At 38.2% G+C, this 26,114-nt stretch overlaps 1 protein-coding gene and 7 non-coding genes across 8 annotated transcripts; 1 reads left to right on the top strand and 7 right to left on the bottom strand.

The window, feature by feature from the left end:
* Window positions 1-955: 955 nt before the first annotated feature.
* On the top strand, window positions 956-17,224 carry LOC130241382 (oocyte zinc finger protein XlCOF6-like). Its single transcript, XM_056473108.1, has 4 exons — window positions 956-1,101; window positions 5,859-6,730; window positions 12,080-12,221; window positions 16,097-17,224. Exons 1-4 carry the CDS (start codon window positions 1,017-1,019, stop codon window positions 17,089-17,091), a joined length of 2,094 nt encoding a protein of 697 aa, XP_056329083.1. The 5' UTR covers window positions 956-1,016; the 3' UTR covers window positions 17,092-17,224.
* A 4,606-nt stretch (window positions 17,225-21,830) lies between these two features.
* Window positions 21,831-21,912, bottom strand: trnas-aga (transfer RNA serine (anticodon AGA)). Its single transcript has one exon. It is a non-coding gene; the product is annotated as a tRNA-Ser (tRNA).
* Window positions 21,913-23,072: 1,160 nt separating this feature from the next.
* On the bottom strand, window positions 23,073-23,154 carry trnas-uga (transfer RNA serine (anticodon UGA)). The gene has a single exon. It is a non-coding gene; the product is annotated as a tRNA-Ser (tRNA).
* A 344-nt stretch (window positions 23,155-23,498) lies between these two features.
* Window positions 23,499-23,580, bottom strand: trnas-cga (transfer RNA serine (anticodon CGA)). The gene has a single exon. It is a non-coding gene; the product is annotated as a tRNA-Ser (tRNA).
* A 348-nt stretch (window positions 23,581-23,928) lies between these two features.
* On the bottom strand, window positions 23,929-24,010 carry trnas-aga (transfer RNA serine (anticodon AGA)). The gene has a single exon. It is a non-coding gene; the product is annotated as a tRNA-Ser (tRNA).
* A 284-nt stretch (window positions 24,011-24,294) lies between these two features.
* Window positions 24,295-24,367, bottom strand: trnak-uuu (transfer RNA lysine (anticodon UUU)). Its single transcript has one exon. It is a non-coding gene; the product is annotated as a tRNA-Lys (tRNA).
* A 600-nt stretch (window positions 24,368-24,967) lies between these two features.
* Window positions 24,968-25,049, bottom strand: trnas-uga (transfer RNA serine (anticodon UGA)). The gene has a single exon. It is a non-coding gene; the product is annotated as a tRNA-Ser (tRNA).
* Window positions 25,050-25,839: 790 nt separating this feature from the next.
* Window positions 25,840-25,921, bottom strand: trnas-aga (transfer RNA serine (anticodon AGA)). Its single transcript has one exon. It is a non-coding gene; the product is annotated as a tRNA-Ser (tRNA).
* Window positions 25,922-26,114: the final 193 nt, after the last annotated feature.

Below are 26,114 nucleotides of genomic sequence, written 5' to 3'. Positions count from 1 at the left end.
TGTAGAGCAAATATGTTTCAACCTATTCCATATAAAGGTTGGGACCTGGCCAGCAATTTTTGAATTTGAATGTTTCCCCATTCAAACATACAAAGAGGTGGTAACATCAGTGAATGCAAGTGAATGAGTTAAAGCTATGGATAAAGAAATGCAATCGTTTAAAGAAAATGCAACCTCTTACCAACCTACCAGAAGGCAAAGATCTAGTGGGGGTAAATGGGTTTTTTCAATTAACATAAATAATGATGTCTTACAAATACAAAATAGAAAGTGGAAAGGAGAAATGTATTAATAAGTCATGACTAAGAGTAAGCGGGGGAAAAAAGCTAAACAAAAAAAAGACTTTTATTTTGGCGTGGCGTGTGACGTCATAAGGCCGCGCCACTCTCACACTGTGATTCAACTGGAGAAAGGTTTGTTTTAAACCTTTTACATAGATGTAAACCGACTGATTAAAATTTCAGGTTGTTCATTTAATGCTAAATGTACCTGCTGTTGACAATATTATTTTAACCCTTTATACAACGAAGTACTCTTTTACTCACAGTAAGGTCTATTGTTTGAATAAGATAGGATAAACTTTATTTGTTCCTGAGAGGAAGTTATTGTGGAAATTAAGTGCTACAACGTTGCTGTAAGCAGACAATAAATAAAACAAACAAAACAATTAAGAACATACCTGAATAAAGTTTTAATAAAGTAACAGAAATGTGTGTAATAAGTGTTTTAATGAAGGTTTAATTTAGAGCATAATGTCTTTTCCACTCTAAGTATACATCACTATATATAAGAAATGGAGTACTAGTTTTAATCAGCTCATTTGTGGCTATTGTTTCTTGCTTCGATGATTTCTTTTTGTTAATTACTCTCAAGTGTTGAAGAGATGTTATTTTTTTCTGTTCATTGTTTTATTTATTTTAAACATTTTTATTGTTTGTTCATTTTAAACAGGATAAAGTGTCCAAACACAGAGAAAAACTCCTGCTGAAGCGACTGATCTCCATACTGTTATAAAGATGGCGTTTATTAAAGAGGAGAGTGAAGATGTGAAGATTGAAGAAACATTCAGAGTCAAACATGAAGATCTGCAGGAACAAACAGGTTAATTTTCATTCTCAAAGACCAACTCAGTCATCTGATCCTCATTCAGATATAATTTAATAATAAGAATACTAAATTAAATCCATCTTGCAGCCCTGAGTGTGCTGCCTAGTTCTCCTAAATGCACATAAGCACTCATTGAAAGACAGAAATGAGTTTCTTTCGTCACTTTTTCTTCAGGATGTTCATTTAATGCTAATGAATGCACTGTTCTCATGTTTTTTGTCCTTCTTTTTATGTATTATTAGTCTCCCATTTTCTCTACCTTCTTAACATTATTGCTTTTCTTGTTCTCCTACTGTTTGTAAAGAGTTCTTGAGCACTGGCGCTATATAAAATATAGATATTGTGTTGTAGGTCTTAAATCTTTTTTAAACAAGTCTTCATTTTCCTTTGTTCATGTTTTGCTACCCAATCTGGCCCAAACCCATACAATCACCAACAATCCATCATAATAAAACCTTCAACTTTTCATTCAAAAAGGTCATTTTAACTCTATCATAATGGTTTAATTCTTTTCCTTACAATAACATTTGTTTAAACGTGCTCCATGTATTTACTGCTGAGGACATCGACCTGGACAGACTGTTGTGCATCGGTTTAGTTTATTATAGTTTTTAAAACTTTTGAAACATTTGTTAATTTATTTTAAAGAAAGTTTATTTTGGAAAGAAATGTATGGATACAAGTAAAGCTTGCTTCTTTACACAACATTTAAGATCTTTTGCTAAGAAATATCTAAAATATTTTTAAAAAATTAACTATTTATTAATTTATTTATTGTTGTATTATTGGCACCGTGGTGGCGCAGTAGGTAGTGCTGTCGCCTCACAGAATGTATTTGTTATAAAGGAAAAATATGTATACAATCGAGAGACAAATTCAAATATGTATAATTAAAATGTATGACTGGTCAGTTTTAAATGGTTTTCAATTTTCTAAATCCAAAACTGTATGCATGCATTTTTGTCTTTTAAGATATATGCATTTAGATCCAGAGCTTTTTTAGATAGAGAAACTATACAAGTTGTGAAAGAGGTAAAGTTCCTAGGAATGAGATTTGACAAGAAGTTATCGTTTATTCCTCATATTAAAGTATTATGAAATAGATGTTTTAAAGCAATGAATGTTATAAAGGTTTTAGCAAAGATCAAATGGGCTGCAGATTGGGGGATACTCTTAAGATTTTATAGGACACTTATTAGATCAAAAATGGACTATGGGAGCATAGTTTACGGATCTGCAAGGATATCATACATAAAGATGCTTGATACAGTACATCATACAGGACTGAGACTTGCTCTTGTAGCATACAGGACTTCTCCAATTCAAAGTTTATATACGGCAGCAGGAGAAATGTCACTTTACAACAGAAGATTGAAACAGGCTCTCAAATATGCAGTTGTAGCACCTGTGACCTACAGATTATTTCGATATCTTAATTAACACTATGGGCCGATCAGAAGACTAGATTCGCTCAAGAGCCAGAGTTGCAGCAAGAGAAAAGACACCAGTCAATGGGGTTTGATTGAAAAATAAGTGCTTTATAAAAATCCTTTCCAAGTATTAAATTAATTCAAAATCACAATAACACAGCACAAATAAAATAGAAACAATAAACAAATGTAATTAAATAAACAAATACCACAGTACCTTGATAAAACCAAAATTAAACCCAATTTATTTAGATTACTATATCTAGAATGCTATTATTTAGGATACTATATTTAGAATACTATTATTTTAAATATATATATAGTAATATAATATAATAATAACTCTTATATGTATTATTTAATCACTTATTGTTACCTATTTACTTATTCAGTTAATTATGTTATCTAATGATAATATTATTATCTAATATTATCTAATGTAATCTAGTCTAATTATATTATCTAATAAATCCAATTATCTGATAAATCTAATTATCTAATAACTTAGTTTCACTTTAGCTCTTCACAGTCAATAATTTCCTTTTTCCAAGAAAATAAACCCAGTTCACGGTTGAAATAAAATAAGATAGTTGAAATAAAAGAAAAGAAAATGCAATTCAATTATTTTACAAAATAACTCTTTTTTTCTTTCAAAACACTCTAAATAAAAACAAAACAGCACTCACAATATCAATTTCTCACTGAGATATTCAACAGGAACAATTTAGCTTTTGACAATTCGGAAAATGTGACTTCTTGGTGTCCGTTCAGTAAACAAAACTCAGTTCCACAGGATGGAAAAACTTTTGCAAAACCTGTTCGCTCGTATCAGTATCAGTAAAAATGAAGTGTGTGTGTGAACTCTGAAACTTGTAGTGCATGCGAATGGCTACCACTTTTCCAACGGAATTGATGACCAGGTTCGCTGAACGCAGGGATGGCTCGCCAGTTTCCACCAACTTTGACTTTTTACAGCAGCGGAAACAAACTCCAGTACTTCTCTCAACTCCTCATCCAGAATCGCGACAGGCAACGGATCTCAGGAGCAACAGGTGAAATAAAGTAAAATAAAAGAGAACAGGAGAAAAGAGGGAGGAAAAAAAAAACCCAACCTTGCAAAACAAGGTGAAAAATCTGCATTAATCACACATGAATCCCAATTTCAACCATTAACATGTAAATGGGTACATTTCAACTACAATAAATGTAATAAAAATAAAATATTCCCACACTTTCTCTTTTGTACATACATTCTCTCAGCATAAAGCACTAATCTCATTAAACAGCATACAACAGCATATGGAGCACACATTAGCCTGTAGCTGCAGACCGCATGGTTAGCATAACTCCACTGTGCTGCATCACCCTTTGCATAATTATAAAGCTAAATCTATCTTGAACTCTTATAAATCACAATAAAATAATCACGCTATATCCCTTTTTCAAGAATTTTGCAGGAATAGTAAGTTTTAACTGTTTTAAGCACTTATATCCCCAAAAGACAAACACATTGACTTTTGCTGTGAATACACGATAAAATATAACTATTTAATAATTCACTTACCAAGAAAATGACAAGGATTTGAAACAAATCCTTGATGATGCTAGGAAAAATCAGATTTCCTTGATTTTCGGTAATCAAATAAATAAATTGCTCCTCGGATTCAGCACAGCACAGACAGTACTAAATGAAACTTCTCTCTGATGACGTTTCTCTCTCTTGAACACTTCTTTCTCGAGCACTTTACTCAGGTATCAATTTTCTATATCTCTATCTCTATATCAGTTCTCTAATCTCACTTTTCAAAAACTTATCTTGGGAATCGCGCTAGTTTGTTGTTGCCTCGTTCGCCGCTCGTTTCACTCTGGCCTCTGTGTAAAGACGCAGCTCATTCCCGCGACTCGCGATGACGCAATCCTAATGGGCGGAGCTAACTCTAATTTTTCAAATTCGTGAGTAATTATTATTTTTTAATATTTACTACTGTTCCTCAAATAATATTTGGCTTTCAATTAATTAAATATATATCTAGCAACTATTTTCTATGTGTTATAATATATTTCTCTTTTCTATTTGCAGGTTAATATGGTTCTAGTAACCTGGGTTACACAGTCAAGCTGAAAGCTAATAAAGACAATCCAGCAAATTCTACAGTTTTCCACCCTCAATATCAGCACCAATATGATGCCAGACCCAGCTACATCAGACCTTTAGGAATTCGAATGAAAACTCACTTGGAGAAGTTGGATATTAATCTGGATATAATAATAACAATGCATGCATGCCCTAAACCACCATGGCATATTAAAAAGCCATCTATTATAATGCACCTGTCTCAGTTTAAAAAAAGGGAAATCCACCCAAATGTTTATCAGGAAGAATTTATGAATATCGGATGCAATCCACCAACTTATGTACCAGTGTATACAGATGGTTCAAAATCAGATGGAAGAGTATCTGCTGCAGCAGTGATTGGTTCAGAGTGTTTCAGAAAGAGTATTCCCGGACAAAGCTCGATATTCACAGCTGATCTTGTGCACTGTTTTTAGCTCTGGAACAAATAGAAAAAGAACAGCAATGGCAGTTTTTAATTTGCACAAATTCTATGTTCTGCTTACAAGCACTTGAATCTCTGAAAACTGATCATCCTATGATTTTTAGCTTTAAAGAAAAAGGGGACCTTTTAAAGACTAAAGACTTTGATATTATTTTCTGCTGGATACCAAGACATATGGGATTAATTGGAAATGAACATGCAGATAAAGCAGCTAAGGAAGCCCTACAGTTGGAGATTACAGAATGTAAAATTCCTGTGTCTCATATTAAACCTGTTTTAAATCTGTTTATTAATGAGAAATGGCTAATGGAATGGGATGAATGTAGGAATAACAAATTGAATGAAGTGAATCCATTTGTAAATGAAATAAATAATTACCGTTTTGAAAATAGACATGACCAGGTTGTACATACAAGATGTAGAATCGGACACTCAAGACTTACACACGCATATTTATTGAAAGGGGAAGAAAAACCTAAAAAATCAGCCTGACTGATATTCTACCGGAAACACATCAGCAGAGTTTGTGCATAGAGTCCATTTACTATAACTTCTATGTTAAGTGGCTTTGACACATTTTACATTGTAAAAGGATTGAATCTGTTAATGGACCAAACAAAATGTGATCTGATTTATTTAACATTTAATGTGCATCAAAATTACAGTGTGTGTAGCCAATGTTTCCAGTGTCTTTTCACTTTTCAGCTTTTAATGAGAAATTTTAAGACTTAATGAAAACGAATGTTTTATTTATTTATTTCAGACCTAACTGAAGAGAATGAGGGGAGTAAAGAGGAGGAACATCATGTCAAAATTGAGGAAAAAACCCATTTTCAGACTGATGGTATTTTGAAAAGGAAAGACAAGAATCGTTTCACCTGCACTCAGTGTGGAAAGAGTTTTGGAAGACAAAGCAGTCTTAAAATTCACATGAGGATCCACACTGGAGAAAAACCATTCACATGTACTCAGTGTGGAATGAGTTTCATCCAATCATCACACCTTAATAATCACATGAAAATCCACACTGGAGAGAAACCATTCGCATGCACTCAGTGTGTGAAGAGTTTCAGTTTATCATCATCCCTTAATCTACACATGAGGATCCACACTGGAGAGAAACCTTTCACATGCACTCAGTGTGGGAAAAGTTTCAGCCAATCAGCACACCTTAATGAACACATGATGAGCCACACTGGAGATAAACCATTCACATGCACTCAGTGTGGGAAGAGTTTCAGCTGCTCATCAAACCTTTCTCAACACATGAGGATCCACACTGGAGAGAAGCCATTCACGTGCACTCAGTGTGGGAAGAGTTTCAGCTACTCATCATACCTTAATCTACACATGAGGATCCACACTGGAGAGAAACCATTCACATGCACTCAGTGTGGGAAGAGTTTTAACTGCTCATCAAACCTTTATCAACACATGAGGATCCACACTGGAGAGAAACCGTTCACATGCACTCAGTGTGGGAACAGTTTTAACTGCTCATCAAACCTTTATCAACACATGAGGATCCACACTGGAGAGAAACCATTCACTTGCACTCAGTGCGGGAAGAGTTTCAGCCAATCATCATCCCTTAATATACACATGAGGATCCACACTGGAAAGAAACCATTCACTTGCACTTAAGCCACAGTCACACTGGACTTTTCTCTCCATAGACTTCCATTCATACTGTTAGACTTTTCCTAGTCCTCCCATGTTAAATGAGTCAGAGGCTTTAAATAAGTTTTATCAATTTAATTAATTAGATGAATAAAGCATTACAGAGCTCCGGGTGTCAGAGAACAGCAACACAGGGTGTCTGTGTCAGCTGGGCACACACACCCACACCCTTGTCCCCCCTATATTTATCGTTGTCTCTCTTTCAGTAAGAAAGATCCACCATCCAGATCAGTTCAATCATCAGTTGTTAGGCAGAACAGGAAATCTGCACAGAAAAAGTTACACATACACATAACAGAGCCTGAAAGAGAGCGAGCCTTCGCCCCTCCCGTCTGTTATGGTTCCTGTAAATGAGCACACTCTGAAAGTGGAATTGTAACATTTTGTTGATAATAAGTACAGAGGAGTTAACTTAACTCGGTTATCAGTCACACGAAGACACAGCTGTTATGGAGCAAGGTTAGATAAGGTTAAGCACATGAGGTTATATGAGGATAAACACATCAGCATAAGCTCATGTAATTAGTTAAAAACAGAATTAAACTGTTAATGCAAGGATTAGTCTATTAATGTATAGGATGAAGTTAAAATAATCAAAAAATCCTTCAATACGCACGCCAATGCGTCAGACCAGAAACGCAAGTTCGTGTGTCAAGTTTCGCAGTTCGCCTTGCAAAGTTTAAGCTTGGTAAACTCTGACCTGCGAAATCGCATCACTTGACTGTGTGAGACCAATCGAATATCAAAACATGACCTCTCTTGACTGAAATGTAAAATATGGACCAATCGCTCACTTTTTTTATGTCTAATCATCTTGTTTAATCCCGCCCCTTTTCGCAGCGCCATACAACAGAATTTCGCATGCTCAAACTCTAGTGTGATCGTAGCTTCGGTGTGGGATGAGTTTCAGCAACTTCTCAGACCTTAATAAACACATGAAGACCCACACTGGAGAGAAACCATTCACATGCACTCAGTGTGGGAAGAGTTTCAACCGATCAGCAAACCTTAATGAACACATGAAGGTCCACACTGGTGTGAAAGAGTATATGTGCTTGAGTGTGAGAAGACTTTTATTACAGCTCCAAAATTGAAACTGCACCAGACAATTTACACTGGAGAAACCGTACAAGTGTTCACACTGTGACAAGAGGTTTAATCAGTTAACACATCTGAAAACCCCAAAGAAGATTCACACTGGAGAGATCTGATCAGTGTCTAGAGTTTCACTCATTCGGCGCAGTTTAATAAACACGTTGACAAAAAGTTGCACACATGACATGAATGCAGCAAAACATTTTCTCATGTGCACAGGATGTTTCATGTCTGAATAATGTTTGAAAAGGCTGAGTGACGGCATTCTGTTTTTCAACACACCTACACTGCAGTAGGAGGAGTTGTAAATGTGTTGCACTTCTCGCGTTTACCATAAACACAATGATGGTGGCTGAGTGAAGAACAGTTTCATAAACATCTGGCAAACAGCACCACTGCAGCTTAAAATTTCTTTGCAAGTGATTGTACAGGTGCGGATACATCTGTACTCCACTCTCCAGTGTATTCATGTAGCTAGTGTTGTTTAGAAAGTTTAGAAAGCCCATTCATTTGTCCTGTGTTGCATCTTTTATTAGTAAAGTTTATACTTTTGGTTCAAGATTCTTTCTAGTTTACTACATTTACCTTTTTGAGTAGAATACAAACTCGATGAATATTTTGTGATTTAGGCAGAGCGACGGGTATTAAGTTTTACAATATTAATACACTGTGATGATCCCAAGATTCCAGCTTGGAGTCTGTGGTAAATCCTGATTGGATGCCTGCATTACTCATCAATAGGTATATAAAAGTTGTTGCGCTAGCTACCCCAGGGCGCTGTGGCTACTCAGGAAACCTCATGTCAAGACCTGCCATCTCATTGACTCTTTAACCTTATGGTTTTGTTTTGCATTACTAGTATCATGTAGTTTAAGTGTTGTTGTGATTATATGCTGAGTTCTTTATCTTCATTATTATCCCTAGACATTTGCTGGTTGCTTTGATTGATTGTTCTGTGAGTTACATTTTATAATAAATAATTTGCATTCAGGCTACTTTGTTGGCTCATCTCTCTTTTATGTTGCGACTCAAACGAGTGGGTCATAACACTTTGTAAAATGTGTCTGGTTGAATCCGAGATTTTGTCCTTTCAGTGATGACCATATGTGAGAGTAGGAACCTAGATTGAGTGGTAAATTGGGAACATTGCCTTTCATCTCAGCTCCTTCACCACAACAGACAATCACATCAACTGCATTACTGCTGCCACTGCACTGATCCATGTTTTAATCTCACATTACATTCCTCATGAAAAAAAAACGCAGATACTTGAACTCCATTTGGGGTAAGGGCTCTCTTTTAAACTGCAGATGGTCAACTTTTTCCAGTCAAGCACCATGGTTTCTGACTTAGAGGTGCTGGGTCTTTCCCTGCCATGTCACAATCAGCAGCAAACCGTCCCACTGCATGCTGAAGGTCCATGTCCTATGAAGCCAAAAGGACACTGTTATGAGACAGTTCTGAGAACTGAGACAGTTCTAGCCTTCTTGCAGTAAAAATTATTACATTTTTTAAATCAGCCTCAAAAATAACACATTTACAAAATAAAAAAGAATAAATGACATTGTAGTGGTGGAAGGGGAAGTAGGATGGCTTGTTTAACAATAAACCAAGATGGAGCTCTCTCAGGAGGGATGGACCAGTGCACGAGATGTCTCAGACTGAAGGTGTAATAATGAAATAAATGCTCAGGAAGCCCCAACCCTTTTTTATCATCTGGCTGTTGCGATATACTCCTATGCAAACAAGGGTGCTTATTGTTCCAGTGAAATGAATTGTCTAAATTATCAAACTGTTTTAAATATTGTAAAGAAATATTTACAGGGATATACTGAAGTAGAGAAGTATCTTTAGGAAGGCAATTCAAGTTGAGTATGTAGTTTGTTATTTTGAGTTCCTCAGAGCAGTGGTTCTCAATTCTGCTACTTGTGCAAAATGATTTGACAATCATCCCAAATAAATTTTAGCTCTTATTACTAGATCTTAGAATCACACCTGAGAAACCACAAAAGCAGAAGTTTGGCTTCTCTTTAACTGCTTAAGATCAATTTGCACCAGATCAGCAAGAGACAACATTTGTTTGAGTTTCCTTCGCCGACTGGCCATGACGAAACACAGCGTTTCTGATTGGTTGGTGATTTAGCTACAGTGACGTCCTTGCGATTCACTTGCTTGTGAGTGGAAGTTGTCGTGGGTTACCGGGGTGATAGACAGTCAGTTTGCTGAAGTTTTGGCGGTTTCTAAACTTTAAGAGGTTGCATGAAAAGTTCTTTGAGACATTGTCCAAGAGCAAGGCGAGAGGGGGCAGAGAGCATGATCGAGCTAATGCAAAAAACAAAGTTTTACCGTTGCAGTGTGGAGTTTGCATGTTCTCCCCATGTTCGTGTGACTTTCCTCCAGGTGCTCTGGCTTCCCCCAAGTCCATAGACATGCAGTATGCATGCGGTGTGTGTGAATGACTGTGTATGCATGTTTCCCAGTAATAGTTTGCAGCTGGAAGGGCATCCGCTGCGTAAAGCATGTGCTGGATAAGTTGGCGGTTCATTCCACTATGGCGACCCCTGATTAATAAAGAGACTAAGCTGTAAAGAAAATGAATGCATAAATGAGTAATATCACAGGGGTAGCAGTGCGATGTGGCCTTCTATCAGTTTTTGTATTTCTATTTGTTGTAATGGCCTGTTGTTATTGCATTAAAAAATAAATAAATAAAATTAGTGCGATGTGGCTGTATATCAGCAGTGGTGGGAGGTGTGCGTTATAGTGTACACTAGGCACTCGAGAACGATTGTCCCTCTACTTGTTGTTTCAATCCCCTGAGAACTTTGCTCATCTTCAGAATGCAAATGAAGACACTTTAGATGAAATCTGAGAGCTCCCTCGTCTGTCATAGACAACAAGAGTCCCGAGATGCTCAAAGTCCAGAAAAGGAACCAAAAACATTGTCAAAACAGTCCATGTGACTTTAGTGGTTCAGTTGTAATCGAGTTCCAGGAACATTTTGTGTGCAAGAAACTGTTGAAAAAAGCAGCCAAAGTAGGAACTGTTGAACCATATAGTGGCTGTCTTTGCTCCTGTATTCTCTTCATTTGCATTCAGCAGAAGAAACTCAAACTGGTTTGGAACAAGTAGAGGATGAGGAAATGACAGAATTGTAATTTTTATGTGAACTACCCCTTTAATGCTTCTGTAAGTAAAGGTAAATTAAATATTATTAAATATATTTAAATATAATTAAATATTATTACTGAAGATATTGCTAAAGAATGGCAGGAAACGTGGAGCACAGATAATAAGAGACGACAATTCAAATGAAAAAAAAGGAACCCTATATAGGCCTATAGTTGTAGAAATAGAAAAGAAGAGGTCATAATTATGATAATGAGATTTGGACTCACATATTAATAGGAAGTAATGTGTTGTAGACATGCAAGTCATCATGAACTGGATTAAAAAAGTTTCTCAAAATTGTTTTTAAATGTTTAGATTAAAGGTTTTGATCAACTTTAAATACTGAAGTGTGTGTGAGAAAGATCTAATCTATTTTTTATTATTATTATATTTTTATTTATATATTTTTTATTAATCTTTTTATTTTTATTAACCTATTTTTATTTTTATTCATCTTTTTATTTTTATTTATCTACTTTTATTAATCTTTTTTAAATTTTATTAATCTATATATTTATTTTATTTCTGTGTTTTCTCTGTATTATATATATATGAGAGAGAGAGAGAGATTAGATATAGTGTAAAGGGAAAAACATGGGAGAAATGTATCAATAAGTCATGACTGCAACAGTAAGTGGCAAAAAAAGCTAAACAAAAAAGACTTTTATTTTGGCGTGGTGTGTGACGTCATCACGCGGCGCCGCTTCAGCGCTGGGATTCACGTGGAGAAAGGTTAGTTTTAAAGCGTTTACAGATATAACTCGATCTAATAAAGTTTCAAGTTTTGATCCAATGCTTAATTAAATTCCCGATGTTGGAAATATTATTTAACCCTTTATACAACGTAGTACTATTTTATTCTCAGTAACCGAGGGCTATTGTTTGAATAAAGTAACAAAGAAGTGTGTAATATGTGTTTTAATGAAACCTTTACCTGATTTCTTTTTGTCATCATTAAAAGAAACTGTAGAAGCAAGTGTTGAAAAGTAGTTATTTTGTTTCTGTTCGTTGTTTTGTTCATTTTAAACAGGATAAAGTGTCCAAACGCAGAGAAAAACTCCTGTTGAAGCGACTGATCTCCACACTGTTATAAAGATGGCGTTTATTAAAGTGGAGAGTGAAGACCTGAAGATTGAAGAAACATTCACAGTCAAACAGGAAGATCTGCAGGAACAAACAGGTTGATTTTCATTCTCAAAGACCAACTCAGTCATTTGATCCTCATTCAGATATATTTTAATAATAAGAATACTAAATTAAATCCATCTTGCAGCCCTGAGTGTGCTGCCTAGTTCTCCTAAATGCACATAAGCTCTCATTGAAAGATAGGAATCAGTTTCTTTCTTGTTACTTGTTCTCGTGTCTTTTGTTATTATTTTATGTATTATTAGTCTCCCATTTTCTTCACCTTCTTAAGGTTATTGCTTTTCTTGTTCTCCTACTGTTTGTAATGCGTCCTTGAACACTGGTGCTATATGAAATAAATTAAAACAAATAATAATAAAAAAAGTTTAACTGAGCTGACGATATTTGACCTACAGTATTCTCATAGAAGATATCTGCTATTACAGTGATAGTGTTGGCTTAGTACTTTCCATTTGCATATGACACATTGATCACAATTCCCTTTTTTTCATCAAATTCTTTATGGATTTAAACTTGTTTCTAGTAGTTGTTACTAGTTCTCACAGATAGTATCGGAGTTAGAATTACATCATTATTATAATAACTAATTACCAGGGCTATTGTGTTTAAACAGGGTTTCTGCGGGGTCTTAAAATGTCTTAAATTCCAAAATCTAAATTTTAGGCCTTAAAGTCCTAAATTAACTGAAATATTGTGTTGTAGGTCTTAAATCTTATTTTAAACAAGTCTTCATTTTCCTTTGTTCATGTTTTGCTACCCAATCTAGCCAAAACCCATACAATCACCAACAATCCATCTCAATAAAACTTTCAACTTTTTATTCAAAAAGGTCATTTTAACTCTATTTATCATAATAGTTTAATTATTTTCCTTACAATAACATTTGTTTAAACATGCTCCATGTATTTACTGCTGAGGACATCGACCTGGACAGATTGTTGTGCATAGATTTAGTTTATTATAGTTATTAAATCTTTTAAAACATTTGTTCATTTGTTTATAATTATTATAATGAAAGATTATGTTGGAAAAGGTGTATGGATACAAGTAAAGCTAGCTTGTTTTTACACTATTTGAAATCTTTTGCTAAGAAATATCTAAAATATAGTTTTTTTTTATTCATTTATTATTATTTATTATTGTATTAATAAATGTTTTAAATTATAATATTTAAAAATCTTTTTCATCTGGGCCATTTTAAAAATGCCTAAGCCTTTAGCCTTTATGAATCTAAAATTTCAGTCATAATGGTCTTAATGTCTTAAAAAGTCTTACATTTAATTTGGTAAAACCTGCAGAAACCCTGGTTTAAAGCATGTCCAAAAACGTGGATGCCCCCAATTTTAAATGTGCTGAATGAAATGAACACTTGTAGGGATGGTATACAGTTTTAACCCAAAGAATGACCAGTCTGTCAGATGAAGAAGAGCCTGAGTCAGAGATTTAAATAAATAAATAAATAAAGTTTACTGAAGATAGTTTGCAGTTTCATCAGCAGAAGCCAGCTTCAACACTTGCAATGAGTTCCTCGGCCGCTCTGCTTACAATCACAAATTAATAACAATTATACTCTCACATAAGGTCATTAACTGCGTCACGCAGGGGTGCGTGCGTACAATTCTGAACAATATCTCAAGCATAAACGTCAGACATCCACTAGACTGTTTAGAGCTGACTCCAGACCTGTGAAATGGATCCACAATCAAATAGAAGACACACACTTAACGTATAATCTGTTTCCTATCCGAGGCTGAGTGTAGTCTCAGCCGTCCTTATTAAAACTGGTTAAAAACCGGTATAATCTACATTCAGGCAGTTATATCCTTACTACACAAAGTCTATCTTGAATAAAAACATGAATCACTTTAAAATAATTAACCGTAAAAATAGCGAAAGAATTAATTTTTAGATCCTAAAAACAGTGTTATGCTGCTTAGGCATGGGACGATAACCGTTTTCAAGGTATACCTCGGTTTGAAAAAGTCAAGGTTTTAAAACAGCCAAAATTTTCTGCAGTACCGTCCCTACAGTATATGTAAGGGTTTTTTATGTTTTGTTTTAAGTTTATTAGGACAACAGTATCTTCAGCAGAAAAGATATCCAAAGATGCCATTTTAAATTGTAAAGAAATCTGTGTTTTTGAAACAAATGAAGACAGCAGAAGTCAATGATTCATTTCAATGATTTAGCCTGACATGTTTACTGCTCCAACATACTTTCAAAGTTTCTCAAGTGAAAATATATTGTGTTCAAAGGGGAAAAAGTGTTTTGTTTTTTACCCAGACAATTAAAAAGAATATATTTTAGAGCAGTAATCACAGTACAGTGAAACCGTGATATTTTTATTCAAGGTAATCATACGTCAGAATCTTATACTGGCCCATGCTTAATGCTACTTGATGTTTCAAAGTCATGTTTTCTAATTTTATTATTTTTCTTTGTATGTATAGTCATAAACACACTTGTTTGTTGAGCAAGTAGTGTGACCGTTTTCTGCTGTTTATTATTCCTGGTCATTTCTCCATTAGGCAACTGAAGTTCTAAAACAATAGCATATGAGATCAGGTCACTGCTATGTCATGACTAACAATTGTCGCTGTTTGTCATTGTACTCTGGTTATCCTGAGAGCTGATGTGGAGTATTCTTAGGGCTTTTCACACTTCAAATGTTTAACCCTGGGTCATTCTAACACTGGATAAATAGAATCCTGGGTTATCTGTAATCACGTTCCACACTGCTCAGGCTACACCTGGGGTTGATTGGACAAACAGCAGGTCACCTATTTAGATGGCATTTCTGCATCTTGTCGGGTAAATAAAATGTCACCACATACGGCTAAGCCTCAGAACATGCACAAATGCAAGAAAACAAAGACAAAAGTACTAATAAATAAAAACAAGTAGCGAAGTATGTCATCTTGCCATCTCCTCATAGCTCCAGTTTACCGCAAACGTGGCATTAAGCATTTGCATAAGTTCATTCATTTTCCTTCAGCTTAGTCCCTTTATTCATCAGGGGTTGCCACAGTGGAATGAACCACCAACTTATCCAGCATATGTTGCAAACAGCGGATGCCCTTCCATCTGCAACCCAGTACTGGGAAACATTTGCATAAGTTATATACAATAATGCAAACTCACAAATATTAGCTTGAATTATGCGTACTTGCTGTGAACATGCAGGATTTGTCTCAATCGGGTCTTCCAAGCAAGTTAAAAATCTTTCATTCTAGTGGAAGATACAAATGAGGGAACACAACACGAGTAATATAAAGCGAGTATGTTTGATCATTTGCATTTAAAGCCACAGACACAAAAACAGCTTGGTTTTCCTCTGACCCCTCAAAATTAAATATTCTGCAAGGTATATGATCTGATTTTGAGTGGAAACCTTAGACACATTCTGGGAACACCAGAGACTTATTTTACATCTTTTAAAACAAGGTTCATAATAGGAACCCTTTAAAGCAATGGTCTAAAACTCAACCACCTCCAACTCACCCCTGCATAATAAGTTCTAGTAGTCTGAAAGTCTAATCAAAGTCTTGATTAGTTGGATCAGCTGTGTTTGATTAGGGTTGGAGCAAAACTGTGCAGAGCTGCGGCCCTCCAGTAATTGAGTTTGAGGCCTGTGGTTTAAAGGGATAGTTCACCCAGAAATGAAAATAGCCTCACCATTTACTCTCCCTCGTGTGGATTTAAACCTTTATGAGTTTCTTAATCCTGTTGAACACTAAAAAAGATATTGTGAAAAAACGCTGGCTTACTTTGTGTTCCAGAAAAAAGAAAATGTTTAAAACCACATGACGGAGAGTAAATGGTGAAGTCATTTTAATATCTGGATGAAACATCTATTTCATGCTTATCGCTTTGTGCCTTCATACTAAAGTCAACTTTTTTTTTTTAAAGACCTGATGGTGCTGAAAGAAGAGACTCATCAACAGAATGAAATGGAAGAGAAACACCAAGACATAACGACTGATGAAAAACCCACACTGATTGAAAAGACGTCATCACGAGGAAGACCTCGGAAATCCAAATCTGGGTGTAATTTCACTTGTCATCAATGTGGAAACCATTTCAGCCGAAAACACAGCCTTCAAGTCCACATGATAACTCACACTGGAGAGAAGCCTTTCAGCTGTAAACAGTGTGGGAAGAGTTTCAGTCAAAAGCCAAACCTTTATGTTCACATGAGAGTTCACACTGGGGAGAAACCTTACAGCTGTGAACAGTGTGGAAAGAGTTTTGCTAAAAGCAATGACTTTAAAGCCCACATGAGAATTCACACTGGAGAGAAGCCGTACACATGCCAACAGTGTGGGAAAAGCTTCCGTAATACAGGAAACCTCACATTCCACATGAGAATTCACACTGGAGAGAGGCCTTTCTCTTGCTCTCAGTGTGGAAAGAGTTTTAAGCAAAATGGCACCCTTGAAGTCCACATGAGAACTCACACTGGAGAGAGAATATTCACTTGCACACAGTGTGGGAAAAGTTTTGCTCAAAAACAAAGCCTTATCATCCACATGAGGATTCACACTGGAGAGAAACCTTACACATGTACTGAGTGTGGTAAAAGTTTCACATGTAATAGCGCACTCAATAACCACAAGAGTACTCACACCGGAGAGAAGCGGTTTGCATGTTCTCAGTGTGGAAAGAGCTTCACAACCAAAGCTAGCATGAAGAACCACATGAATGATCACACTGGAACTATAGTGTTCACATGTGATCAGTGTGGAAAGAGTCTCACATGCAAAGACTCCATTAAGCAACACATGAAGACTCACTCAGGAGAGGATCGTTTTAGATGCAGTGAGTGTGGAAAGGACTTTAAACATAAAAGAAGCCTCAGCACTCACATGAAGCTTCACAATGGAAAGCAGAGTCCTCAACACTGAGACCTTGTCCACACAAACGGGTATATTCAAAACGGAAGCTTGTTCTCGTAGTTTGACTGTTCATTTACGTGAAGTTTATGTATAAACTACTTTCAAGAGGATCACATGCTTATGATTGTTCACAACTGCATTAGTTAACATGATTCACCAATCAGATGATTCCTAACTCACTATAAATAACCAGAGTTTCTTACCTCAGTTATCTTCGTCTTCGAGCTCAAACTCTGCTAACGGGGAGGAAGCCCTGGGCTCGAGTATCTTATGAGCCCAGGGCTCTCTCCCGGGACCGCATGCCAAACACGCTTTATTATCAATCATCAGCTAAGGGTGAACTCTTGAATACATATCAAGTTACTGAAAATGAAACCCTTTAACACCTGAAGATTTAAACTGTAACTGTTTGTAGTGTAGATCAGGGGTCACAGCCCAGTACCAGGTTGTGAGAGTTAGAAAAAACTTTATATGTTTTTCAACTTTATTATGAACCGATAACCATAGTTGTGCACATTGCACACTTCAATCAAATGGTCAGCACTGGACAGAAAATTAGAAAGATTAGGGAGGAGAAAATGTTTGGGGAGATGCAGGGAACACTGTCCTACACCCTTAGATTGTGTTTATGATGAAAACATAAGAGGAACAGCAATATGGTGTTTTGAGACAGCTGACTGGGAGACATTCAGCTATGTCAGTGAGCAAGAGATGAAAAATACTGAAGTATATTGATGAAGATGATGACAAGGTGAATAATTGATGCTTGCAATGCTCTGTTTGTGTGCAGCAAATCAGACTAATATGAAGAAGGGGCATAAGGAGAAATGACTGTACCATGGTGAACAAATGAATGTGGTGAAACAGTCAAATCTAGAAATAAAGCATTTAAAATAATGAAAAAGAATCACAGTTTCAGAATTTAATTTATATTTGTAGGAGAGGTATAAAAAGACAAAAAATATGCTCCGGTTTGCCCAGGCCTGTATATATTTTGCCCTGACTTGCCCCTGTCTATATATATGAACTTTTGTGTTCTCCTCAAAGATCCCTCAGGTCCTCTGCTCAGCTCCTGCTAACTGTTCCTAAATCCTGCTTGAAAACAAAAGGAGACAGAGCCTTCTCAGTCTATGCTCCAAAACCTTTCACCTTTAGAAATGAAAGCTTCATCTATATTAAGTGTTTTTAAACAGTCAGTCAAGACCCACCTCTTCTCTCTAGCCTATTGATAGAAATCAGTTTTTCTTCTTCTTTTAGGACTCATTGACTATACAGATATTTTACATTTATTTTTAGCTTTTAAATGTTATTGTAGCATATATTGTCCTGTCTCTCTAATTGTGTATTATTTAGCCATGTTTGGGAAGCACTTTGGTCAACATTCATGTTATTAAAGGTGCTATATAATAAGTTGAGCTTTATTTATAGGAAGGTTGAGAACATTAAATCAGTGTAGGAAACTAGTACAAGCTGACGACTGTAATATTTCATACAATCTAGACGCTTAAACATTCAACTTTATTAATAATTATAAAATCATTCAAAACAGACATCAGAAAATCCACTCTCAGTAAAAGATACAGACAAATTTGACTGATTATTACAGTGATGTTCAAATATATACTAATGCTGCAGATAGAGTGACCTTGATTGGAGTGGCCTTTACAGTTCCTGAGTTTCCAATATGAGTAGAGAAAAGGATCAGTGATGAGTTAACGGTGTATACAGGAGAATGATTGCATTATTGTTAGCAATACAAATGATGAGAATAATAGTGATTATTTATTATTTATGGGTACTTCTGTAAGTAAAGGTAATTTAAATATTATTACTGAAGATATTGCTAAAGAATGGCAGGAAACGTGGAACAAAGATAACAAGAGATGACAATTCATATGAAAAAAAGAAACCCTGCATAAGCCTATGAAGTTGTAGAAATAGAAAAGAAGAGGTCATAATTATGAGGATGAGATTTGGACTCAGATATTAATAGGAAGTAATGTGTTGTAGACATGCAAGTCATGAACTGGATTAAAAAAAAATTCTCAAAATTGTCTTAAATGTTTATATTAAAGGTTTGTGTGTGAGAGAGAGATTAGATATAGTGTAAAGTAAAAAACGTGGGAGAAATATATCAATAAGTCATGACTGCAACAGTAAGTGGCAAAAAAAGCTAAACAAAAAAGACTTTTATTTTGGCGTGGCGTGTGACGTCATCAGGCGGCGCCGCTTCAGCGCTTAAGGTTTGTGTTTTAAAACATTTAGAGATATAAATCGATTTAAAGTTTAAGTTCTAAAGTTTTAGGTTTTTATTCGATGCTAGATCATGTTCCTGCTGTTGGAAATATTATTTTAACCCTTTATACAACTATTGTGCTATTGTGTTAAAACAGGGTTTCAAATGTCTTAAATTCCAAAATCTAAATTTTAGGCCTTGAAAACTCTTTTTTAAATTTACTGAAATATTGTGTCGTAGGTCTTAAATATTTTTTAAACAAGTCTTCATTTTCCTTTGTTCATGTTTTGCTACCCAATTTGACCAAAACCCATACAATCACCAACAATCCATCTCAATAAAACTTTAAACGTTTTATTCAAAAAGGTCATTTTAACTCTATTTATCATAATAGTTTAATTATTTTCCTTACAATAACATTTGTTTAAACGTGCTCCATGTATTTACTGCTGAGGACATCAACCTGGACAGATTGTTGTGCATAATTTAGTTTATTATAGTTATTAAATCTTTTAAAACATTTGTTCATTTGTTTATAATTATTATAAAGAAAGATTATGTTGGAAAAGGTGTATGGATACAAGTAAAGCTTGCTTGTTTTTACACTATTTGAAATCTTTTGCTAAGAAATATCTAAAATATATATATTTTTAATTAATTTATTATTGTATTAATAAATGTTTTAAATTATAATATTTTTTTGATAGGGCAAATAAAAAATTTTTCCATCTGGGCCATTTTATAAATGCCTAAGTCTTTAGCCTTTATGAATCTAAACTTTAAGTCATAATGGTCTTAATGTCTTAAAGAAGTCTTAAATTTAATTTGGTAAAACCTGCAGAAACCCTAGTTTAAAGCATGTCCAAAAACGTGAATGCCCCCAATTTTAAATGTGCTGAATGAAATGGACACTTGTAGGGATGGTATACAGTTTAACCCAAAGAATGACCAGTCTGTCAGATGAAGAAGAGCCGGAGTCAGAGATTTAAATAAATAAAGTTTACTGAAGATAGTTTGCAGTTTCATCAGCAGAAGCCAGCTTCAACACTCGCCATGAGTTTTTCGGCCGCTCTGCTTACAATCACAAATCAATAACAATTATACTCTCACATAAGGTCATTAACTGCGTCACGCAGATAGACTAGGAAAATTTCCACGTGGGGAGCGTGCGTACAATTCTGAACAGTATCTCAAGCATAAACGTCAGACATCCACTAGACTGTTTAGAGCTGACTCCAGACCTGTGAAACGGATCCACAATCAAATAGAACACACACACTTAAAGAATAATCTGTTTCTTATCCGAGGCAGAGTGTTCCTCCCTCTGATTTGCCCCTTTCGGTTCAGTGAGCGCACGCTGTTGTTTTTCTCCTCCTACCAGCACGTTGCTTTTCCCAAGTAACGCTGGAATTGCAAACATTTGATGACTGTTGCAAGTTTAAAAAGGAAGAGGACGAGCACGTGGTCGGCAGGACTCGAACCAGTGCGAGAAGACCCCAGTGGATTTCTAATGCACCACCTTAACCACTCGGCCGCAACTACAAGACTGCTTGTGCTCTCTATGTCCTCATGCCTAGTACACGTGTTGTGCATCCAGCTGAAACTTTCAGCAAGCGATAGCTCACTGGCAAAAGCTGCGGCTCCACAAGAAGAGCCTTACACATCCGAACAGGGACTTGAACCCTGGACCCTCAGATTAAAAGTCTGATGCTTTACTGACTGAGCTATCCGGGCTCTACGGCAGCGCCTCGCAGGTAGGCAAGGTTTCGGGTCGTGGTCGGCGCAGACCTTTACGGTGCACAAAAGTTTACCGTGAGGTGGGGTTTAAACTTGTGGTTGGTGTAGATGTTGCTAAAACACAACGGGTTACTGTGAGGTTGGGTTTATGGTTGTTGTAGGTGTAGACATAAGTAAAACACAGTAGTTTGGACTCCATGTGATGTGGGAGACATTAAAAAGATCAATGACAACTGCAGAAGGTCTATCTGTTGTTGTGGCAATAAATGGAGACTAAACCATTGAAACAATTCCTTCCATGCCTTAGAAGCGTGACTCGATCAACGCTTACCTACACAGCATGCTGGCATCAAAGGTCCCGTTGCTCATATCGAATCCCTAGTCTTCCACACTTTAGGAAACGTAAACATTCAGGACGTGCCATTAGCACAGCCTGCACCAAAAGGAGGCTGGAGATTACGGATGGCATCACAGAGTGCAACGGCAATGCCACCTTGAAAAGCCTGCCGTGACCCGGATTTGAACCGGGAATGCTGCAGCCACAACGCAGAGTACTTAACCACTATACGATCACGGCAAGCCACGGGACAGCCGCTGGAGCCTCACTCTCTGTCATCTGTCTTTGAAAATGGAGGGCCCCCAGGGCAGTCAGCTGGCACACGCTGCGGTTTTATTTTTGTCGCTTTACCCTACCAGCACATCCCTTTTCCCAAGAAACACTGGAGTTGCAAACAATCACAGAAAGTCGCAAACTAAATCCTGCGCGCAGCCTGGACGTAGTCAGCAGGATTCGAACCTGCGCGGGGAGACCCCAATGGATTTCTAGTCCATCGCCTTAACCACTCGGCCACAACTACGAAGCTTGACCCTTCCGTTGTGCTCTTGCCTGGTGCGTTGATTGTGCTGCCCGATGACATGTAGAGCAAGCAAGAGCTCACCAGCAATAGATGTCGCTTGTAGGGATGGTATGCAGTTTAACCCAAAGAATGACCAGTCTGTCAGACGAAGAAGAGCCGGAGTCAGAGATTTAAATAAATAAATAAATAAAGTTTACTGAAGATGGTTTGCAGTTACATCAGCAGAAGCCAGCTTCAACACTCGCCATGAGTTCCAAGGGCGCTCTGCTTACAATTACAAATCAATAACAATTATACTCTCACATAAGGTCATTAACTGCGTCATGCATATAGGTGTTCTAACCTGATTGGATAAAACACAGATAGACTAGGAAAATTTCCACGTGGGGTGCGTGCGTACAATTCTGAACAGTATCTCAAGCATGAACGTCAGACATCCACTAGACTGTTTAGAGCTGACTCCAGATCTGTGAAACGGATCCACAATCAAATAGAACACACACACTTAAAGTATAATCTGTTTCTTATCCGAGGCTGAGTGTAGTCTCAGCCGTCTTTATCAAAATTGGTTAAAAACCGGTATAATCTACATTCAGGCAGTTATATCCTTACCAGCTGACAACACTTTCTCATCACAGCACAGACCTGCGTCCTCTTAAAAAAAACAGATGCAGTCGTCCTGCAGGAAACGGCGTTTCAGAGCTGTGCCATGCCACTGCTGAGCTGCACCGTGAAAGACCTTGAAGTCATTAGGTGTTACCAAAGCCATGGTCCAAAAGCATGGCCAAAAGCACATTTCGCCTTGGCCTTTTAGAACTGTGCTAGTATCAGTCTTGAAAAGAGCTGTGCATAAAGCAACTCTCCAGAAGCAGATGGAGTGGGGAAAATGTGCCACAAAGGGACAGCCAAAAAGGACTGGGCGACTTGGAAAAAAAACTATGAAATCCCAATCTTGATGAGCCGTACAAGATGTTGCTGTCGATTTATTGAACGTTTCTCTAGGCAACATCAGAGTGTAGGGACTACAAAAAAAGCTAAATTGCGACTAGTCGCTGGACTTGAATTATTCAATATGGGATTAAACATGCAGGCCCGCAACCAAACATCACAAAGCCACAGTTCTTCTCACAGAGAGAAAAAGCAAAAGCAGCTGGATGTTCCGTAGTCGGCAGGGTTCGAACCTGCGCAGGGAGACCCCAATGGATTTCAAGTCCATCGCCTTAACCTCTCGGCCACAACTACGCATAGTGGCAGCCCGTTGACTTTTTCTGCTGAATTTGGGCAACATTGAACGCAGCACAGTTGGGGCATAAATGGCCTGAGGTTGTAAAAAGCGGCACAAGCATTGTTCACAGTTAACAGGAACACGCTGCCGTGACCCGGATTCGAACCGTGGTTGCTGCGGCCACAACGCAGAATACTGACCACTATACGATCACGGCACACCGCTCGCTCACCGATAAGCTCTGCAGCTACCTGGACACTAAGGGACACTGGTTTGTTTGCAAGATTCAGAGAAGGACGGCATTTCCGTTAGGGGGCAATGAGCAAAATAAGCAAGTGGACTTTGTGGAAATACCAACCGACGTAGTCGGCAGGGTTTGAACCTGCGCGGGGAGACCCCAATGGATTTCGAGCCCATCGCCTTAACCTCTCGGCCACGACTACACCTGGCCTTGACTTGTCTGCTCTGTTGGCCGGATGTGGGCAACACTAGATACAGCAGAGGTTGGGGTGAGAAATCCAGCCATGGCCTGAGGTGACGAAAACTCAGCCCAGCATGGCTTTCCGTTAACAGGTACGCGCTGCTGTGACCGGGATTCAAACTGGGATTTCTCTGGCCACAACACAGAGTACAGATCACTGTACGGTCGCGGCAAACCACTGTCGCTCACCCACAGCTGCCTGGTCTCTAAGTGACAGGGGCTTGTTTGTGAGATGCAGAGGAGGATTGCAATTACGTATAGGAGGCTTGAAAGAAAAGAGAACAACAACATAAGTGGACGTGCAAAACAACGTAGTCGGCAGGATTTGAACCTGCGTGGGGAAACCCCAATGGATTTCTAGTCCATCGCCTTAACCACTCGGCCACGACTACAGACGTCTGCTTTCTCTCTCCTGCTGAGGTGGCAACCAAGCACAGGGTCAACAGGGATAGAGGAAGGTGCACTAGCTCTTGTACAACTTTTCCGTACAATCTCTGGGAAGCACGGACAGCATAGCTTTCTTATCTAACACACTCAGCTAACTTCATGGGCACTCTTTCCACACAAGCTGATGATCTGAATTCAGAGCAACGTGCTCTCGCAGGCCACACCACAATGGACAGCCACCAAGTGATATGAAAATAACAACGAGGTCTCTGACAAACAGACAGGCCTTCGCCCGAACAGGGACTTGAACCCTGGACCCTCAGATTAAAAGTCTGATGCTCTACCGACTGAGCTATCCGGGCTCCTGTCTGCGGAAGCACCTGTTTGCGGAGTTGGCCCTCTGCAAGCCCCTTGCCCCCCGACAACACTTTCTCATCACAGCACAGACCTGCGTCCTCTTAAAAAAAACAGATGCAGTCGTCCTCTAGGAAACGGCGTTTCAGAGCTGTGCCATGCCACTGCTGAGCTGCACCGTGAAAGACATTGAAGTCATTAGGTGTTACCAAAGCCATGGTCCAAAAGCATGGCCAAAAGCACATTTCGCCTGGGCCTTTTGGAACTGTGCTAGCATCAGTCTTGAAAAGAGCTGTGCATAAAGCAACTCTCCAGAAGCAGATGGAGTGGGGAAAATGTGCCACAAAGGGACAGCCAAAAAGGACTGGGCGACTTGGAAAAATACTATCAAATCTTAATCTTGATGAGTTGTACAAGATGTTGCTGTCGATTTATTGAACGTTTCTCTAGGCAACATCAGAGTGTAGGACTACAAAAAAAGCTAAATTGCGACTAGTCGCTGGACTTGAATTATTTAATATGGGATTAAACACGCAGGCCCGCAACCAAACGTCTCAAAATGCACAGTTCCTCTCACAGAGAGAAAAAGCAAAAGCAGCTGGCTGTTCCGTAGTCGGCAAGGTTCGAACCTGCGCAGGGAGACCCCAATGGATTTCAAGTCCATCACCTTAACCTCTCGGCCACGACTACGCATGGTGGCAGCCCGCTGACTTTTTCTGCTGAATATGGGCAACATTGAACGCAGCACAGTCGGGGCATGAATGGCCTAAGGTTGTAAAAAGCGGCACAAGCATTGCTCGCAGTTAACAGGAACACGCTGCCGTGACCCGGATTCGAACCGGAGTTGCTGCGGCCACAACGCAGAGTACTGACCACTATAAAATCACGGCACACCACTCGCTCACCGATAAGCTCTGCAGCTGCCTGGACACTAAGGGACACTGGTTTGTGACCGGGATTCAAACTGGGATATATCTGGCCACAACACAGAGTACGGATCACTGTACGGTCGCGGCAAACCACTGTCGCTCATCCACAGCTGCCTGGTCACTAAGTGACAGGGGCTTGTTTGTGAGATGCAGAGGAGGATTGCAATTACGTATAGGAGGCTTGAAAGAAAAGAGAACAACAACATAAGTGGACGTGCAAAACAACATAGTCAGCAAGATTCGAACCTGCGCGGGGAAACCCCAATGGATTTCTAGTCCATCGCCTTAACCACTCGGCCACGACTACAGACGTCTGCTTTCTCTCTTCTGCTAAGGTGGCAACCAAGCACAGGGTCAACAGGGATAGAGGAAGGTGCACTAGCTCTTGTGCAACTTTTCCGTACAATCTCTGGGAAGCAGGGAAAGCATAGCTCTCTAACACACTCAGCTAACTTCATGGGCACTCTTTCCACACAAGCTGATGATCTGAATTCAGAGCAAAAGCCACAGTTCCTCTCACAGAGAGAAAAAGCAAAAGCAGCTGGCTGTTCCGTAGTCGGCAGGGTTCGAAGCTGCGCGGGGAAACCCCAATGGATTTCTAGTCCATCGCCTTAACCACTCGGCCACGACTACAGACGTCTGCTTTCTCTCTTCTGCTAAGGTGGCAACCAAGCACAGGGTCAACAGGGGTAGAGGAAGGTGCACTAGCTCTTGTGCAACTTTTCCGTACAATCTCTGGGAAGCAGGGAAAGCATAGCTCTCTAACACACTCAGCTAACTTCATGGGCACTCTTTCCACACAAGCTGATGATCTGAATTCAGAGCA

This window comes from Danio aesculapii, chromosome 15, assembly GCF_903798145.1.
Source record: "Danio aesculapii chromosome 15, fDanAes4.1, whole genome shotgun sequence".
In the NCBI taxonomy this organism is placed as follows: domain Eukaryota; kingdom Metazoa; phylum Chordata; class Actinopteri; order Cypriniformes; family Danionidae; genus Danio; species Danio aesculapii.
The sequence above is the reverse complement of the archived record's forward strand: the minus strand, read 5'-3'. Positions and strand labels throughout refer to the sequence as shown.